The 21,099-nt window shown below is 37.7% G+C and overlaps 1 protein-coding gene across 1 annotated transcript in view; it reads left to right on the top strand.

Moving 5' to 3' along the window:
• DTHD1 (death domain containing 1) overlaps positions 1–5,030 on the top strand; it is a 109,928-nt gene extending 104,898 nt beyond the window's left edge. The window contains exons 8-9 of the mRNA XM_006874335.1: positions 1,054–1,111; positions 4,711–5,030. Coding sequence (XP_006874397.1) covers positions 1,054–1,111; positions 4,711–5,030 — 378 coding nt within the window. The remainder of the gene's footprint in view (positions 1–1,053; positions 1,112–4,710) is intronic.
• Positions 5,031–21,099: the final 16,069 nt, after the last annotated feature.

Here is a 21,099-nt window from a genome sequence, read left to right as displayed (position 1 = left end):
TTTTTTTTTTTTGAGACTTTATTTTTTTTACTCATTATAATGCCCTGAGTCACATTCACGTTGTTGTGTATATAAATGCATCTTTCTTCATATTGCTAGTAGTATTTGATGGTATGGATATGTCATAGCTATGCTTTCATTGTTGCATATTGATTAACAAGAAATTCTTCTGCAGATAATGTAGAGAAGTAATGCCAATATATGTGATTGCTTTAAAGTTATATTTGCTCAATGTTTGTTTCTTTTTTTTCATATATGCACATTCCCTCTTTCATTCATCCACAAAAACTACTGTTTGTGCACCCCTATGTGCCAGCTGCTGGACCAAGTGCTGAGGACAGGCTCCTGGTTTCCCCAAGGACTCTTATAAAATGCTAAGTTTGTAACTTAGAAATAGCTTGCTATCTATCTATTAGCTGACTTTTAAAATTATAATTTTGTTGGAAAATGTGTGCTCAACGTTAGTATTGTTGTTGTTGTTAAGTGCCATTGAGTCGCTTCCAACACATAGCAACTTTGTATAGGGTTTCTGAGGAGCAGCTAGTGAGCTTGAACCGCTGACCTTGAGGTTCAAAAGGCTATGCAGTCTGGCGCATTAACCCACAGCGCCACACCAGGACTACGTAAAGATAGTATGTTGTTGGTTTTATGTGCCGTCAAGTCGGTTCTGACTCATAGCGACCCTGTACAGGGTTTCCGAGGTTGTAAATCTTTCCCAGAACAGAAAGCCTCATCTTTCTCCTGCGGAACAGCTGGTAGTTGCTAACTGCTGACTGAGATTTGCAGCCCGATTCGTAACCACTATGTTATATTAATATTTTAATGTGTATTCTTGAATTTAAATAAATTGGAAGGTTTAGGTTAATATCCTTTGCGTTATCTTAGGAAAGCAATTGCTGAGTGCACACACACAAAAACAGTCTACTTTTGCAAGCTACTGTGCAATTCTGTACTTTTTCCAAATTGAGGTGAGGTTCAGATGGATTTTTACTTGTAACTTGTTCCTAAATTAATGGTTTCTTCTGTTTATTCTCTGCCCTTCTTATTCACTAGCATGAAAAATTAATCAATCGTCCACAGAGTACCAAAAGAATTTCTGCAGATCCTCTAGGTAAGGGCTATTTGCTCTGTCCTCATTATAGTTATGCTTTTTTTGCCTTATATTTGATATATGCATAAGTGAATCCTTACAGAACAAGAGTAGGAAATGTAACTTAGTAGTTAAATAACTTTTAGGTTTGTCAACCTAAATAAATGAAGTCACACACATATAAACAACATAGCTATCTTGAATGTGGCTCAAATTATAGTTGTGGAAAAATTCTTAATAAATATAAACCTTATTAAGTGCTATTTTATTTGCATAACTAGTAACTGATTTATTTGGGAGAACAGACAACCATAGTTTAATCTGGAATACTTAATGTTCATATTGTACATTTTATAGTGTGGTCATTTCAAACTTATATTTGAGGTAATACATTTTAAATAAAGAAATGCTGGTCTAAAATGAAGAAATAAATGTTTAATATTCAGTCATGATTATGCATAATTCAATTTCATAATAATGATGCAGGTTTTGAGGGTAGAATTTGACCTTTGTTTTAACCTGTGAAATCATTATTTTGAGATATATATGAGGAGAATTTTAAAAGTTTGGACAAATTCATAATTATTCATTTAATTCCATTTTTTCCATGAACTTTTTGAGGCCCCTCATATTCATATCGAGTCCTTGTGTGGTTCTGTGGGTTAATGCACTGAACTGTAAGGTAGTTTTGAACTTCAAAATTGGCAGTTCACACTCACCAGCCACTCCGTGGAAACCCTATAGAGGGTCATTATTGTTCAGAACTGACTTGATGGCACTTAACACAACAACAATATATTCATGTATATATGAGCACTGGGATCATAGTAGGTTATGAATTGGGCTGATAACCTCAAGTTCAGCAGTTAGGATCTACCAGACATCCCATGGGAGAAGGATGAAGCTTTGGAAAACATATACAAGGTCATTATGAGTGGGAACCAATTCCACAGCACACAACCACCACTACTATCTATATACTCAGCTATTATACCAATTAGTCCTCCAAATATATCAATGAAGTGTGTTTTCTGTTCCTTCTTTGACTAATGTGTCAGAACCGCTACAGATGGCATAGAATTTCAATTAGGGGTTACCTTTGTGGATCTGCCCAAAATGCATGTTGGTTTTTACTGAAGTTCATTAGAAGTGAGTAGGACAAACCCATCAGCAATAAAAGCCCATTACATTTAAAAACAGCTTCTAACTTTTCAACAATTTTATGTTTCAATTAAAACACAATTATTGCTTCGGTAAATAATCACGATAAGGCACAAATGTATGGTGATTGTTCCCATGAGTACTAGTAGTCCTGGGTGGTTATTATGCCTTGTGTTTGGAGACTCAGAAACACAAGTGGGAGGTATTCATCTAACTGGGAATCCTTTCTGAGGACCCCAGTACCATTAGTGCTGCTGTAGAAAGGAGGGTGGTAGAGAAGGTTAGACATTATGAATGCGATAAAACTATGAAAGATTCAAATGCAAGGTTAAGAAGTTTAGGCAATAGGGAGATTTAAGAGAAATTTAATAAGAGGGACCAACAAGATGAGACTCAACTTTCAAAAGTTCTATCAGTTGTTTACAGCATAAAGTAAAATGAGGTGAAACAGCAGAGATTCTAGTTAGAACTCTGGTTCCTACAATGCTGCAGAAAAGAGATAGTTAGAACAAGATTAAAATCGAGTCAATAAAGCAGGAAACATCTAAGAGATGTTTAGAATTAGCACCAATAGGACTTGGGTGTGAGGAATCTTGACTATATTACATGTTTAACTTACCTAACTGATTGGTCACATTAACTCAGAAAGTGAATAGTGTGAAGGATAAGGTAAAAGAAACAAACGCCATTAGTTGATGATTTGGATTTTAGAAAAATGGGGTTTGAATTGGCTATGCTATACACTAATAAAAATAATTAGCAGATTAATTTGCAGATTTCTCAGAATTTGGGAAGCAAAGCCAAAGATGAATATATAGTAGATGTGGAACTATTTCACAGACAGGAGATGTAGTGGTAAAGGTTAATGAATACCTTGAAGACGCTTAAGAGCAAGCACATAATTCAGTGCAATAAGAAGAAGGAAAGCTAGTGAAAGGAAAATAGATTTGTAATATGAAATAAAGGAGGTGAATTAGATGAGGCAGAGTCATGGAACTCCAGGAAAGGAAAGAAGTGCTTTGTGGAACTCAGTGAAGATTAAAGCTGAGAAACAAGAGCTGTAAGTAATAATTGGGAAAGTTCTAACAGTGTTGGAAAGAAAGGCTTTTGTGGAGTTTTAGCAGATGGTGTAGAACCCCCAAGGCAAAGGTTTCAGAAGTAAGTTGGTAGTGTGGCACTAGTGGCATCAAGTCTACTTTAGACAAAATGCTTTCATAGTGATGGGAAAGTGAGAAGACAGTCACTTTAAAAAGTAGCAGAAACAATGAAAGGGAGAATTAACAGTGTTTGTAAGAAACATATATGGGACCTGTGTTGCAGAGGAGTTCAAGCAATGCTGTGAAGGAAAAGTATTTGATGACAACACTGTAAGAGGATATGGGAGGAGATGGGATCTAGGAAGCCAGGAGGAGTGCTTTTGTAAAAAAGTGATTTTCAAATGGAAATAAGGTTATGAAAACTCAGGTCAAATGTAAAATTAAACAGTTTAGAAAAAGCAAAATACTTTAAAATCTGATTTGTAAGCTTCTAAAGGCTCAAAAGATGTAAAATATGACAGCATTTTCACCATATTTGCTATTGTTTCATAAGGCTAGACAGACCAGAAAATAAAGTCTTGGTGAGCAATTAGGATTGTTGTCGTTGTTGTTAAGTGCCGGTGAGTCGGTTCTGACCCATAGTGAACCTGTATAGGTTTCCAAGGAGCAGCTAGTCAGCTTGAACCACAAATTGAGAAAAATGAATGGTACAAAGGACAGAGCAGCTTAAGTTGTAAGCAAGGTGGTTAGGTGTTGATTAGAAAGCATGTGAGTACAGAGGTACAAACTATGAGACTTATTAGGACTGATTGGATGGCTACTGTTTTTGTGTCTTATGAAATAACTTCAGACTCATAATAACCCTATAGGACAGAGTAGAAGTGTCCTATAAAACTTCATAGGCTATAATCTTTATCAGAGTAGATAGCCAGGTTTTTCTTCCATGGAGTGACTGCTGGGTCTGAACTGCTTTCTTTCATCTAGTAGCTGAACACATAACCATTACAAAATCAGGGTTCCTTGATTGAATGATTGTTATTGCTGTTAAGGTGCCATCAAGTCGCAGCTGACTCATAGCAACCCTATGCACAAAAGAACGAAACATTCCCTGATCCTGGGCCAACCTCACAATTGTTATTAAATTCTGATGATTTTGTGTGTGTAGTTGAGGGCTGACATCGCCTAACTGCTGGCATAATTTATGCATCAGATTATTACTAACTAATAGAGGTATCTTTTTGAGCCTAAAAGTATCCTTTAACACAGTGCAGTTGGTGACCCCAGTCTCAGCATCATCTGAGAGCTTGTGAGAAGTGCTGATTTTTGACTTCACCTTGGTTCTGTTCTGTCAGGCTCTTTGGGGTGGGGCACATCCTCCAAGAAAGGGTCTCTAACACTAAGTGTTCATTGTGTGCCTGCCAGAAGCCCTTTGGGATAACTTGTTGTACTGGCTGGCAGAGGAGCTCTCAGAAGACAACGTGGTGTCTTTGTCCTCATCACTCCCTCTGCGCCGCAGCATCATTCAGCTCATCAAACTCAAGAGCCCTGAGAATCTCACAGAACAGATCCATGAACTTCTTAGCTTCTGGAAGAAATCACTCCCAACTTCTACTGATAAACTTCGCCTTTTGGCTCGTCATCTCCGCAAGATTGGCAGAGGTGACCTTTCAGAAGAGCTCAAATTCAAGTGGGAAAATAAAGTGTTCACAGAACATCAGCAGTGGTTTGAAATGGCAGAGTAAATGTTCGGTTACTCTTACTCTTGACTTAGAAAAAATGGTCACAGTGCATTTTTATGATGGTTTCTGTCAGCATTTTATTAGCATTTCGAAGTAACATGGATTAAAGTGAATCTATTTGGTTAAGAAATCAGTTGAGACAAATGGAGAAGCACAGATAAGACAACAAAGGCATTACTGGGTTAGAGCGTTCCATAGTGGTGGTGGTGGTAGTGTGCCATGGAGTGGTTCAGACTCATACCGACCCTGTATAGGGTTTCCAAGGCTGCAGATCTTTATGGGAGCAGAAAGCCTCATCTTTCTCCTGCAGAACAGCTGGTAGTTTCAAACTGCTGACCTTGAGGTTAGCAGCCTAACTCGTAACCACTACACTACCAGAGCTCCTTAGAGTGCTCCATATGGTCTGCCATTTCTTCAAAAGTAACAACATTTGTAAAAGTGATCCCTCTTTACAATTTAAAAGCTGGGATTGCTGTCTAAGTGAAAAAGAAAATATGATATACAGAATCATCTTTGTTTGTGTGTGTTTGTGTTATCTGCACAAAGTTAAATTACTTTTCCACAACTACAAGCAACTAATTCATATAGATAGTACCATTGAGCGCAAAGAAAATAATACAAAATAATTTGAGCTATGTGTGGTTGTTGTTAGGTGCCATTGAGTCAGAACCGACTCATAGCAACCCTATGCACAGCAGAATGAAACATTACCCAATCCTGGGCCAACCTCACAATTGTTGCCACGCTTGAGTCCATTGATGTTGCCACTTGGCCAATCCATCTCGTTGGGGGTCTTCTTCTTTTTCTCTGACCCTCCACCTTACTAAACATGATATCCTTCTCCAGCAACTGGTCCTTCCTGACAATATGTCCGAAGTATGAGAGACAAAGTTTTGCTATCTTGGCCTCCAGGGAGCACTCTGGCTACACTTCTTCCAAAATGGATCCATTGGTTCTTTTGGCAGCTATGGCACTTTCAATATTTTCCTCCAACACCATAACTCAAAAGCACCAATTTGTCTATGGTCTTCCTTATTCACTGTCCAGCTTTCGCATGTACATGAGGTTATTGAAAACACCATGACTTGGGTCAGGCGCACCTCAGTCCTCAAGCTGACATCTTTGGTCTTCAACACTTTAAGAAGATATTGTGCAACAGATTTGCCTAATGCAATACATTGTTTGATTTCTTGACTACAGCTTCCATGAGTGTTGATAGTTGATCCAAGAAGAATGAAGTCCTTGACAACTTCAATCTTTTCTCTGTTGATAAGAATGTTGTTTCTTGGTCCAGTGGTGAGGATTTTTGTTTTCTTTACATTGAGATGCAATCCATACTGAAGGCTATGCTTTTTCATCTTCATCAGTAAATGTTTTAACTCCTCTTCAATTGCAGCAATCAAGGTTGTATCACCTGCATATTGCAAGTTGTTAATGAATCTTCCTTCAATCCTGATGCCACGTTTGAATTCATATAACCCGGATTCTCAGATTATTTGCTTAGCATACAAGTTGAATAAATATGGTGAAAGAATACAACCTTGTTGTACACTTTCTTAATTTTAAAACATTCAGTGTTCCCATCTTATGTTCGAACAACTGCTTCTTGGTCCAGGTACAGATTCCTCATGAGCATAATTAAGCATTCCAGAATACTCATACTTCGCAATATTGTCCATAGCTTGTCACGATCCACACAATCAAAAGCCTTTGTGTAGTCAATAAAGCACAGGTAAACATCTTTCTGATAGTCTCTGCTTTCATCAAGATGCATCGGACATCAACAATGATATCCCTTGTTCCACATCCTCTTCTGAATCCAGCTTGAACCTCTGGAAGTTCTTTGTCAATGTATGCTTGCAGTTGTTTCCGTATTACCTTTAGCAAAACTTTACTTGCATGGGATAGCAAAGAGATTGTCTGATGACTTCCACATTCCCGTTGGGTCTCTTCTCTTTGGAATGGGCACAAATATGGATCTCTTCCCATCAGAAGAGCTATATACACCTGATATTGATAATAACATGAAATTTTAAGGGTACATTTAGCTTGAAATATACTAAAAGTTAGAATAACATGCCAGTCGTTTATTGCCACTAACTTTTATTTTATAAAAATTTAGCTTGGAATAGGAAAATTATCATATTTGTATTAATAGTGAAATTATTCTAATACAAATAATGAATTTTCAGTGGAAGAATTCAGAACCTGCTTAAACTACTTAGGAAAATCATCTGCTTTTTAAATCAAGTTTTAAAAGAGAAATCTTCTAAGCCTAGATGCTTAAAACACAAGATGGAAGTTTTAGGAAAAATACAAATTAAAAGTAAAATAAACCTGCCCAAACCTTTTCACCCATTGATAATCTCTGCAAATGTTTTAGTGTATAAGCTTTGAGTCTTTGGAAAAGTTAAAGCATTTTAGCTCCCTGATGCAGTGTGTTAGTTTCACCAGCTCATTAATGCAAAACCACCAGAGCTTTGGCATGTAAACATCAGTAGCAATTAATTTCAGTTAGTGGATGCTTGGAAAGTAAGGAAATTACATGAAAAATTAAGCTTTTAGATGTCTCTTGAATTTAAATAAAGATTTTCTCCTACAAATTAACTAGGGATTTAGGCATCTGATTAGTTGTATATTCAAGAACAGAATTCCAGTTTTCAAAAACCAAATCGGAGGAACCCTGATAATCTGTCTTTGAGAAAGCACAACCTGAATGCTCCTCAGAAGTGAGGATGGTCAAACTTCTTCTCACTTACTTTGGACATGTTATCAGGAGGGACCAACCACTGGAGAAAAACATAATGCTTGGTAAAGTATGTTGTTGCTGTAAGTGATATCAAGTTGGTTCCAACTCATAGCGGCTCTGTATAGGGTTTACAACCGGTGGATTTGTTTGAATTGCCATCTTTGTGGTTCATAGTCTAGTGATTATTTTACAATGTCACATTAAGACAGAACCAGTGAAAGAGAGGGAGACCCTCAATGAGATCATTTGACACAGTAGTTGCAACAATGAGCTCAAGCATAGTATACTTGCGGAAACCTTTTGTTCTGTTTGACATAAGGTTGCTATGAGTCCGAAACAACCTGATAGCACCTAACAATTTCCAAACATAAAAGAAATATTTTATTAGCCAAGATTTTTACTTTTTACATATTGCCACAAATATATTGTTTTTCAAGAAGAAAATGAAACTGGCCTTTTATTCTTCACTAGAGAGCCATGGTGGCACTGTAGGATAAGTTCTAGATGTTAGGTCAACAGTCCAAACCCTCCAGTTGGTCTGTGCTGATGACCAGGGGGAAGGCTTGCAGGGATTACCCTTTGGTTGGTTGATGATGCATGGAGGGGATTGTAACCATGGCAATGAAATGATATACGATAGAATGAATGTAAAACTAATGTTCTCCCATGTAAACTATCATATAATTCACAATAAAACATTAAAAAAAGGTACTTGAAATGACAAAGTCATGAGTCTTACAAAATTCTATCATGTGATATCCAGCATCATTTCTATCAATAAGGCCATATTTTCCAACTACTGATCCTTCCTTTTTGTTTCCAACCTTTGCATTCCAATTACCAGTAATTATCGATATATTTTGATTGCATGATTGGTCAATTTCAGACTGAAGATGTTGGTAGAATTCTTTAACTTCATCATCACTGATTTTAGTGGTTGATGTGTAAATTAGAAAAATAGTGGTATTAACTTGTCTTTGTAGGCATATGGATATTATCCTATCACAGACAGCACTGTACTTCATGATAGATCTTAAAATGATTTTTTTGATGACGAATATGACTCCATTCCTCTTCATTTGTATCACTCCCAGCATAGTAAGCCATATGATTGTCAGATTTAGAATGGTCAATGCCAGTCCATTTTAGCTCATTAATACCTAAGATACTGATTTTTATGTTTTCCATCTCATTTTAACAACTTCTAATTTTCCTAGATTCATACTTTATACATTCCATGTTTTTATTATTAATGGATGTTTGCAGCTGTTTCTTCTCATTTTGAATTTTGCCCCACCAGGGTCCTGAAAGTGTACTCCATTGCATCATCATGGTCAACTCATATTTTGATTGCCTTCCAACATGTGGGGCTCATCTTTTGGCATTATATCTGACAATATTAAAATGAAATGGAACACATATCATTGTTTGCCAAAATTGTCAACTGCTCTTTGAAGACTCACTCACAAATAGTTTTGATGAGGAGTTCCCTCTGAGTTATGATCCAGAAGTGTGATATAGAATGATAAGCTTATCTAAGGAACAAGTCAGCTTTTCTGATGTTGCAATAGCAGTAGGTTAGAAGAAGAGGAAACTATTGAGGTAATCAGATGTAGAGAAAGTGATTGATGAAGAGCCCAAGGTTTGAACTGTAGTTTAATCAATCATCACTTATGTAGACTGACCTCATCTGAATACCTCTGTACTCACTTTAGAGGCATTGACAGATTGTACACAATTTACTCCTCAACTTTCTTTCTCTTCTAGACTTCTATTACTGGCCCTCCTAAATCTCTTCACCCAGCACTTACTATGTAAGGCACTAAATAGCTTATTTATTATGATTATTAGTTATTTTCTGTAAACCCCTCCACTTTAGTGCATGTTTTCTCATTTGTTCCCTGAGGTTTTCCTCATAGAACTCTGTCTGGGATTCAAGTAATGTTTTTCTATTGTATTGTTTTTATTTAATGGATGAAGACACTGTAATTCAGAGTTTCAATAACACACAGCCAGTGATAGAACCTGGATTAGAACCTGAGTAGTTCTGTTTCTAAAGCCCTTGTTTCAACTTTATCATATTGCACTCTCTTTCAAAACCATTGGGTAATGGGTTTCCAGGTTCCTTAATTCTCAATATGGGATCAGTCATCAATGGCACCTTATTTTTTCAATATTTGTAACGTTTTTATATTCTGTTGTAGTTGCCTAATTTTCTGTAATTTTCCCAGTTACTCTGTAAGTTTCTTGAGGACAGGGACTGGATTTTGTTTAGAATTGATTTTCTAGGACCCAGTATGAAGTGGTTGTTGTTGTTAGTTGTCCTGAGCTTGTTCTGACTCACAGTGACCTTATGTATAATAAAACAAAATGTTGCCTGTGCCATCTTCATGAGAGTTGGTTTGTGGTAGGTTTGAGTCCATTGTGACTATTATGTAATCCTATCTCATTAAGAGTGTCCCTCATTTTCACTGATTAGCATATAGCAAACTTTCAATAAGTAATTGGGAATTAATACTTGATAAAATCAATACACTGGCATGCTATCAGAGCCCTCTTCCCATATTCTATTCTTTCTTCTGGAAATAACTCATTGATTCAGGTGTCATGTAGGAGAAGGGAGAGATTACCTTGGACTATAAAAATCAGCTGTGACATTCATCAAGCTGAAATACCAGACACAGATTAAGCAGCTGAAAAGTTATCAATATTTCTCCCAAGGACACATTGCAACTATGAAGTGTCCCTTTCTTTGAGTAACTGCTGCTTTCTTATACACTGAGAAACTTTGTTCTCCAAAATCATAGGCTATCAGAAACTTTGCTGTTTGAAATCATATCAGTAAAAATGAAATATTCCTTTCTTGTTTGTATGTTCTAAGTCACTTTGACACAGAAGAAGAGTCTGGATTTTCAATCAGAGGCAGTTTCAGATAAAGGATCTCTGAATACAATATTGCATATCTATCTTAAACTTACCATTGCCAAGGAAACAGGACTCGGGATCCACTTTGCAGTGTAGACCTGATGTTGACCCTTTAATACACAGTTCTGTTTGCTCACAAAACGGTGAATTATGCTCTACCTCTAAATTCCAAAAGAACTCTGTCGCTTTTGCTTAGTAGGACAACCACAGTTCTTCTGCTGTATGTATAGTCTCTGTCATTGCAATGAGTCAACAAGCTAGAATTTGTCCAGTTTAGGTGTGTCATTGGTGGTCTAGGACACTCATGGTGCCCTCCTGTAAGTGCCAAATTGACTGCACATGAGAATCAGAAGTCAAATTTAAGACACAGAAGCCTGGACCCATCCCCAGAATTTTGGATAAAATTTGACTGGGGTTAAATCAGGAATCAGTGTTTTAAAATTCCTCACCACTGAATTTTTGGAAATAGATAACCAGGTCTTTTTTTCAAGATGCCTCTAGGTTGCACTGAACTTCAAATATTTTTGTTAGCACTGGTGGTGATTGGTTTTAACTCATAATGACCCCCTATAGGGTTTCTGAAGCTGTCAATCTTTATGCGAGCAAAAAGTTTCATCTCTCTTCCACACAAAGACTGGTAGGTTCTAACTCCTGACTTTATTATTGTTGTGTGGCATTGAGTTAATTCTAAATCATAGTGACCCGGTACAGGGTTTCCATGAGCAGCTGGTGGGTTTAGCCCATTAATTGTTGTCACCATCCAATTATTCTCAAAATTCTTCAGGAAATTCTAAATTGTAGTCAGAGAGTTAAGAATCTCTCACTGAACCAAATAGACACAGCTCTAACACAGAAAAACTTTGAATTACCATTAAAATGCAGTTATACAGGACCACAACTCAGCCATAAGAATCAGAAAATTTGACTTTAGATTTGAGGGATCTATATTATTAGAGAGCACCTCAAATTATTTTCACGCACTCAGAAACTTAAGGACATTGCCTACTGTGCTTGTATTTCACTTCCTTTGAGCACTTTTTTATTTTTTACTTTTCATAGTGCACATAACCAAAAGTACCATAGAGACAACAGATGGATACAGAGAAAGCACTGTGCTGTGCTGAGAGCAAAGACTTTTTCCCTTAGTATGTTGTTGTTGTTGTTAAGTGCTGTTAATTTTGTTCCAGCCCATAGTGACCCTGTATAGGGTTTCTGAGGAGAAACAGGTGAGCTTGAACCATTGATGTTGTTTCAGACCAATTTTGAAGTGTAGCGCATTACCCATAGAGCCACACCAGGATTCCCTTGTTGTTACTTTGTTGTTGTTAAGTGCCGTGGAGTCGGTTCTGACCCATAGCCACCCTGAACAGGGTTTCCGAGGCTGTAAATCTTTACCGGAGCAGAAAGCCTCATCTTTCTCCTGCGGAGCAACTAGGTGTCCTCAAACTACCGCTCACTCATAATGTCCCTATGTACATCAAAAAGAAACATTGTCTTTTGTACTACATCCTTATAATTATTATGATTGGGCCCACTGGGGCAGCCACTGTGTCAATTCAACTCAATGAGAGGCTAAGGTGCACCTGACCCAAGCCATGGTATTTTCAATAACCTCATATGCGTGTGAAAGCTGGACAGTGAATAAGGAAGCCCATAGAAGAATTGATGCCTTTGAGTTACGGTGGTGAAGGAGAATATTGAAAGTGCCATGGGCTACCAAAAGAACAAACAGATCTGTTTTGAAAGAAGTGCAGCCAGAGTGCTCCTTGGAGGCCAGGATGGCCAAACTTCATTCCTCATACTTTGGACATATTGTCAGGAGGGACCAGTCACTGGAGAAGGATATCATGTTTGGTAAGGTGGAAAGTCAGAGAAAAAGAGGAAGACCCCAATGAGATGGATTGGTCAGGCGGCAGCATCGATGGACTCAAGCATGGCAATAATAGTGAGGTTGGCTCAGGATCAGGCAGTGTTTCGTTTTGCTGTGCATAATAGGGTCGCTATGAGTCCGTATCTGACAACAACAACAACTACTACTACTACCTTACAAAGCATGAGATCTTTTACAAGGGATTTGTCCCTCCTGATGACATGTCCAAAATACATAAGATGAAGTCTTGTCAATCTGGCTTCTGAGAAACATTTTCGCTGTACTTCTTCCGAGACAGATTTGTTTGTTCTTGTGGTAGTCCATAGTATTTTCAGTACTCTTGACTGACACCATAGCTTCAATGCATCAGTTCTTCCTGGTTTTCTTTATTCATTGTCCAGCTTCTAAACAAAGATGAAGTGATTAAAATACAATGGGTAGGGTCATATGCACCATAGTCCTTAAAATGGCATCTTCACTCTTTAACACTTTAAAGAGGTCTTTTGCAGCTCATTTGCCCAATGCTCTATGATGTTTGATATCTAGACTGATGCTTCCATGAGTTTTGATTGTAGATCCAAGTAAAATGATGTCCATGACAACTTCAATCTTTCCTTGTTTATCATGATGTTGTTTATTGATCCCTTTGTGAGGATTTAGATTTTTTTTACATTGCATTATAACCCATACTGAAGATTGTATTCTTTAATCTTCATCAGCAAGTGCTTCAAGTCCTCTTCACCTTCAATAAGTATGGCTGTGTCATCTTCAGGTTGTTGATTAGTGTTCCTCCAATCCTAATGCCATATTCTTCTGCATATAATCCAGTTATGGTGAGAAGAAACAATGCTGACACACACCATTCCTAATTTTAAACCTTTATTATCTTCTTGTTCTGTTCTAAAGATTGTCTCTTGATCTATGTACAGGTTCCACATGCGGACAGCTAAGTTTTCTGGAATTCTAGTTCTCAGATTTATCCAGTTTGTTATGATCCACACAGTTAAATGCCTTTGCATAGTCAATAAAGCACAAATTCGCATCTTTCTGGTACTCTCTGCTTTCAGTGAAGATCCATCTGATGTTAGCAGTAGTATAATTTATTCCATAGCTTCTTCTGAATGTGTCTTAAATTTCTGGCAGCTTCCTGTCAAGGGGCTGCTGCAACTGTCTTTGAATTATCTTCAGCAAAATTTTACGACATAATGATACCTTTCATTTTTTCCCACATTCTATTGAGACACCTTTCTTTGGAATGGCACAAATAAAAAATTCTTCCAACAGAATGGCCAGTCTTCCAAATTTCTTGGCATAGACCAGTGATGTATCAGTCTGTTGAAAGATTTCAATTGACATTCCTTTCATTCCTGGAGCCTTGCTTTTTGCCAATGCCTCGGTGCAGCTTTGTGTATCTTCTTTTGATGCTTCCTGAGTCATTCAATATTTTGCCCATACTACCCTTAAATATTGCAGGTTGAGGCTTGATTTTTTTCTTCAGTTATTTCAGCTTAAGAAATGCTGAGCATGTGCTTTTACTTTTATCTTCTAACTCCAAATCTTTGCCATTTCGTTATAATACTTTACTTTGTCATCTCCAGCTATCGTTGGAAATGTTCTGCTCGGCTCTTTTACTTCATCAATTCTTCCCATTACTTTAGCTTGTCTATGTTCAAGAGCAAGTTTTAGTGTCTCTTGTGTCATCCTCTTTGGTCTTTTCTTTCTTTCTGGTCTTTTTAATGGTCTTTTGCTTACTTCATGTATGACGTTCTTTATGTCATTCCATAACTTCCCTGTCCCTTGGTCATTGTTGTTCAACGTGGGAAAAAAAAATCTACTCTTCAGATGGTTTCTAAATTCAGGTGAGATAACTGATGTTTGTATTTTGGTTCTGAAGGACTTGTTTTAATTTTCTGCAACTTCAGTCTGAGCTTGGATATATGCAATTGATGATCTGTTCTACAGTCAGCGTCTGGCCTTGTTTTGTCTGATGATATTGAACTTCTCCATTGTCTCTTCCCACAGATGTAGTCAATTTGTTTCCTGTGTATTTTGCCTGTGAGGTCCACATGGATAGCTGATGTTTATGTTTTTAAAAAAAGGTATTTGCAATAAATAAGTCATTGATCTTGTAAAATTTTATTATGGGTCTCCAGTGTCATTGCTGTGTGAGTGTGGTGGCTCCATTAGATAAGCACTGGACTGCCAACCATTTCCTCAGTTTGAGCTCAACAGCTGTTCCCTGGAGAAAGATGAGACTTTCTGCTCTCTCAAAGATTTAAAGACTCAGGAACACTATACAGGGTCCTTAACAACAACAACAACAACAACAACAACAACAACAACAGTGTCATTTTTGGGAAGGAGCCTTGGTAGTGGATTACATGCTGGGCTGCTAACTACAAGGTCAACAGTTAGAATTTGCCAGCTGCTCCACAGGAGAATGATGAAGTTTCCTTCTCCAATGAAGATTTATAGCCTTGGGAATTCTAAACAGCATTGTTATGAGTTGGAACTAAGAAACACAACCACAACTACCAGTGTCATTTTTATTAAAAGGCCATATTTTCCAACTATAGCGCTTTCTTCTTTGTTTCTAACTTTCACATTCCAATCACCATAATTATCAATGTATCTTGACTGCATGTTCGGATCAATTTCAGACTGAAGAAGTTGGTGGAATTCTTGAATTTTATCATCACTGAATTTAGTTATTGGTGAATAAATCTGAATAATAGTAATATTGAATGGTCTTCCTTGTAGGCATATAGATATTATTCTACCACGGACAACATTGTACTTCAAAACAGATCTTAAAATGCTATTTTTGACTATGAATGCAACACCACTCCTTTTCAGTTTGTTGTTTCTATGTGATTGTCCAACTCAAAATGGCCGATCAGTCAATTTCAGTTTACTAATGTCTGGTGTGGCACTGTAGGATAAGCACTGGACTACGGACCACAAGGTAGGTGGTTCAAATCTATCAGCCATTCCGCAGACCCCTATACAGGGCTGGTAAGAGTTATAAAGGACTTAAAGGCACTTAACAACAATAACAAGTTTCTACACATAGCATCAAGTCAGTTCTGATGCATGTTTTTTTGTTGTTAGGTGCCATCAAGTCGGTAATGACTCATAGTGACTCCTATGCACAGCAGAACGAAACACTGCTCGGTCCTGGGTCAACCTCACTACTGTTGCCACGCTTGAGCCCATTGATGCTGCCATTTTGCCAATCAATTTCACTGGGGGTCTTCCTCTTTTTCTCTGACCCTCCACCTTCCCAAACATGACATCCTTCTCCAGCAATGAGTCCCTCCTGACAATATGTCTGAATTATGAGAGATGAAGTTTGACCATCCTAGCCTCCAAGGATCACTCTGGCTGAACTTCTTCCAAGACGTATCTGTTTCTTTTGGCAGTCCATGGGACTTAAAAAATTCTCCTCTAACACCATAACTCAAAAGCATCAATTCTATGGTTTTCCTTATTCACTGTCCAGCTTTCGCATGCATATGAGATTATTGAAAATACCATGGCTTGTGTCAGGTGCACCTTAGTCCTCAAGCTGACATCTTTGCTCTTCAACACTTTAAAAAGGTCTTGTGCAACAGATTTGCCTAATGCATTACATTGATTTCCTGACTGCTGCTTCCATGAATGTTGATAGTTGATCCCAGAAGAATAAAGTTCTTGACAACTTCAATCTTTTCTCTGTTGGTAAGAATGTTGTTTATTGGTCCAGTGGTGAGGATTTTTGCATTCTTTATATTCAGATGCAATCCATACTGAAGGCTGTGCTCTTGGATCTTCATCAGTAAGTATTTTAAGTTTTCTTCACTTTCAGCAAGCAAGGTTGTATCATCTGCATATTGCAGATTGATAATGAGTCTTCCTCCAATCCTGATGCCACATTTTTCTTAATAGAATCTAGTTTCTTGGATTATTTGCTCAACATACAGGTTGAATAAGTATGGTGAAAGGATATAACTCTGTCGCTCACCTTTCTTAATTTTAAACCATTCAGTGTTCCCGTGTTCTGTTTGAACAATTGCCTCTTGGTCCAGGTACAGATTCCTCATGAGCACAATTAAGTGTTCAAGAATACTCATACTTCACAATGCTCTACATAGCTTGTCATGATCCACATAATCTAAAGTTTTTGCATAGTCAATAATGCACAGGTAAACATTTTTCTGGTATTCCCTGCCTTCAGCCAAGATCCATCGGACATCAGCAATGATATCCCTCATTCCACGTCCTCTTCTGAATCCAGCTTGAAACTCTGGAAGTTCTCTGTCAGTGTATTCTTGCAGTCAATTCTGTATCACCTTTAGTAAAACTTTACTTTCATGGGATATGAAAGATATTTTACGATGATTTCTGCATTCTGTTGGGTCACCTATTTTTGGAGTGGGCACAAATATGGATCTCTTTCAATCAGCTGATCAGATAGTTGTCTTCCAAGTTTCTTGGCAGAGATGAGTGAGTGTCTCCTGTGCTGCCTCACTTTCTTGAAAGATTTCAATTTTTATTCCATGAATTCTTGGTGCCTTGTTCTTTGCCAATCCCTTCAACGCACCTTGGACTTCTTCCTTCTGACTCATAGTTTCCCTGTATAAATTTCGAAGGAGTAGCTGGTGGGTTTCAACTGCTGACCTGTGGTTCAAAGTCCAGTGCTGATCCTACAGCGCCACACCAGGAGTCCTAGAAGTGAATTACCTATTCCCTTTTCTTAATGTGTTCTTAATCTGGAAGCTCTGCTGAAACCTGTCTACAATGGTTGACCCTGATGATATTTCAAATACCAGTGGCATAATTCATGGCATTACAGTAACACACAAGACAACACAGTACAACAAACTCACAGACAAATAGTGGACTCTCTGTTTAGAGCCATCTTTTGAGATGATGATGTGGTATTTTAGGATAAGTACTGGACCGCAAGGTCAGTATGAATTGCAAGATTGGATATTCAAACCCACCACCTACTCCTCAGAAACCCTATCCAGGGTCTCTATGAGTTAGAACTGACTCCATGGCACTTAATAACAACAACATTTTCTCATAAAACTGAGGCTTAAACAGGGTGGGGAGGGAAGCACAGGAAGGGTACTGGAATAGCTCAGGACGAAAACCACTTGTCCCACGCCTTCCATTACACAGAAACCCAAATTTAGTGTTAGCATCCTGATATAGCACTGTGGTCAATGTGCTGATCTGCAAAGTCTCTTTGAACCACAAGGTCGGCAGTTCAAGCTCACCAGCGAGCTGTTCCTTGGAACATCAAGCTGTTGACTCGATGGCACTTAACAACAACAACAATCTCTCTAAATAAGAAGACACATACCACTATAAAAAAGAGGAACTAACTGACCTAGAATCTGTTTATTATGCATCTTTAAATATGGCCCCAATAGTAAACTGCATATCCTTCTGTATAATTAGAATGAGTATATTTAATTTTTTTCTGTCATCTAAAGAATAAAATCACCCTCGGAAACCCTATACAGGGTCGCTATGGGTCGGAACCGACTCGATGGCACATAACAACAACAACAACAAAGAATAAAATGGCATTACAATATATTTTGTCTGTTAAAATTAAATTTGGTAAATAAAAACAATTACATGACCTTTAGTACAGTCTTTAGTTTTAAGATTTTTTTGGGGGGTAGTTTTTATATAGGTTGGGGCATTCAACAATTGGAAGCAACCCAGGGTTTGCTTCTGTTGAAAAGTCCTGTGGCAGAGGAGATGCATATACCCAGATTTCGCCACAAGGGGGCCTCTGTGGCTTAGATAAAGTCAAGGAAACACAGCCTATATAGAGAAATCCCTTAATGTTGTCAAAGAACTGTTTTTCCAAGATACTGTTTTCCTTTCCTGATCTTTTGAACTCATTTATGGAACTTGTTGTTATCAAATGCCATGGAGTCGGTTTCGACTCAGCGACCCTGTATAGGGTATCGGAAGCTTTAAATCGTTTTTGCCTGAGCAGAAAGCCCGGTCTTTCTCCTGCGGAGGGAGCGTCTGATGGACTCAAACTGTGATCTTGTGGTTTGCAGTACAGTGATTGTCCAATGGAGCCACCACGCTTCCATTTTAGGGTAGAGATATGGTGACCTAGCTTGGATTTCCGTTGTGGCGTTGCAGGATAATGCAACAGACCACAATGTTGGTTTGAACCGTGAAGTCAGCAGTGCAAATCCACCAGTTGCTCCTCGGAAACACTGTACAGGCTCGTTATGATTTGGAACTGACTGGACGTCAGTTAACAACAACCTAGTTTAATGTAATAGTACATCAATTTGTGTCTACCTTTTGCTCTAATATTCTGAAATACCCATTTCCACTTTGATATGAAGAGAAATATGTTACTAAAATTGATGTGTTTCTAGCAGTTTCATGTTGCATCATTGTATCTTGTACGTGTTTTTAATCAAGGCAACAAAAATTATAATGTAATCGTTACAACTCAAACTGATAAATGTGATTTCTTTGAAACTGTTTGCAAATAGAAACTGGAAGTATAAAGTACTGATAGTACTATGAGATAAATGTTTTTTGGACTCACATTATCTTCCAGTAAATGCTATTGTGTGACTTACATGATTTCTAAATAATTACCTTCTATTTTTATTTTATTTTTTTAAGATTCTGAATAGGGGTGTTGCTATGACTTGCCAATTAATACAAATGGCTGTGATATATTAAGCACTGGACCAGAAGACCAGATTGAACTGCAAGGTTGGTGGTTCAAACCCAACAGCTGCTCCTTGGAAACCCTATACAGCGTCATTATGACTCTTTGACATTTAACATGAACAACAACATTATACATTAAAAATCAATTTCTGAATTAGGCTTATTACTTAAAAGATAACCAGGTGATTTTTAAAATACAATTTTAGTTATTAATTTAAAATAATACATTTAAGATAAACTCTAAACAGGGTTGAATAGTATCCCTTTCACAAGGTGGCAATACCATAGCTCCTGAACATTCAGTAAAAATGAACAAAAGTGAAAATAGCCTGGAGTCTGTAATACAATGAATTGAACTCCCAAAATCAAGTTATGCTATTATGTGGTGGTAATTGTGTGTCAATTAGTCAGTTCTGAATCAGTCATTCTGTATAACAGGGGTTGGGAACATCCAGCCTGCTCAGCTGTATTGTTGTAAGTGCTGCTGAGTGGATTCCAACCCATAGCGACCCTGTATAGAGTTTCCAAGGAGCAGCTGGTGAACTTGAACTGCTGACCTTGCAGTTCAAACGACTTTGCAGTCTGATGCATTAACCCACAGCACCACACCAGGACTCCAGAGTCCTCAAAAATATTTGGTCTGACCCTGCCAAGGCAACTGCAGTTCCAGTCATCACATTGTTGTTATTGTTAAGTGCTATAGAGTTGGTTCCAACCCATAGTGACCTTGTATAGGGTTTCCAAGGAGTGGCTGGTGAACTTAAACCACTGATCTTGCAGTTCAAATTGACTTTGCTGTCCACTGCATTAACCCACAGCACTACACCAGGACATCATATTAGCGGGGCCAGTTCATTAAATGTTTGACCAAATGTAATAGTCTAGTTTTTTTAAAACTAATATTTGTGCTTATTTATTTTTAAATGTTATGGAAAGACTATTCATTGCAATTTTAAAAATGTGTTCTTCCAATTAAAGATGTGATAACATCTAATTGAAAAAATGGCATTTTCTGATGAGTTTTCTAAGTTTCTAAATACACTTGATCATCAGAGGAGGGAGGTGAAAAATAATAAACCAAAGGATCTTTAGGATATTGAAAAATCCCAGCTCCTGTTGAGAAAATCTCTTACTTCAGTGCACTTCTTATTTCTAGGAGGTTAATATATTATTTAGTCATGCTTGTATTTCCTCGATAGTAGATTGTAGACAATCTAATTCTGATTGAGTAATATAAAACAAAACAGGACCTCTGTATTGTGGGGGGTAGGGGAGAAAGTACCACTTAACTGCTAATCAATTTCACCGCTTCTCTTTTCTAAAAATTCAAAGCACATATCAAATTTAGGAGTTCCAGAATAAGTAGTCCATGCACGGTTATTTATTTGGAGTGTGATATGTTCTAGAACAAATATATAAGTGTCACCTCAACTATTGCCTGTCTAGTTTATGTCACATATACTGACTCCATTTCTATTTATATAACTGAATACATTTTTTTATTACTATTGAAGCATATTTTGTTGTTGTTAAGCACCGTGGAGTTGGCTTCGACTCATAGTGACCCTAGTCACAGGGTTTCCAAGGCTGTAAATCTTTACTGGAGCAGACCGCCTCATCTTTCTCCCACGGAACCACTGGTAGTTTCGAACTGCCGACCTTGAGGTTAGCAGTCTGATTCATAACCACTATGCTACCAAAGCTCCTTATAGGATGCTTTATTTTGAGTTATGTGATCGTTTACAGGGGAAAACATTAGCTTCACATTGTTCCTGTCGTATATGGTTTCCTTGCCATGGTTACAATCCCCTCCATGCATC

The sequence above is a fragment of the Chrysochloris asiatica genome, unplaced genomic scaffold, assembly GCF_000296735.1.
Source record: "Chrysochloris asiatica unplaced genomic scaffold, ChrAsi1.0 scaffold00269, whole genome shotgun sequence".
Classification (NCBI taxonomy): Eukaryota; Metazoa; Chordata; class Mammalia; order Afrosoricida; family Chrysochloridae; genus Chrysochloris; species Chrysochloris asiatica.
The sequence above is the reverse complement of the archived record's forward strand: the minus strand, read 5'-3'. Positions and strand labels throughout refer to the sequence as shown.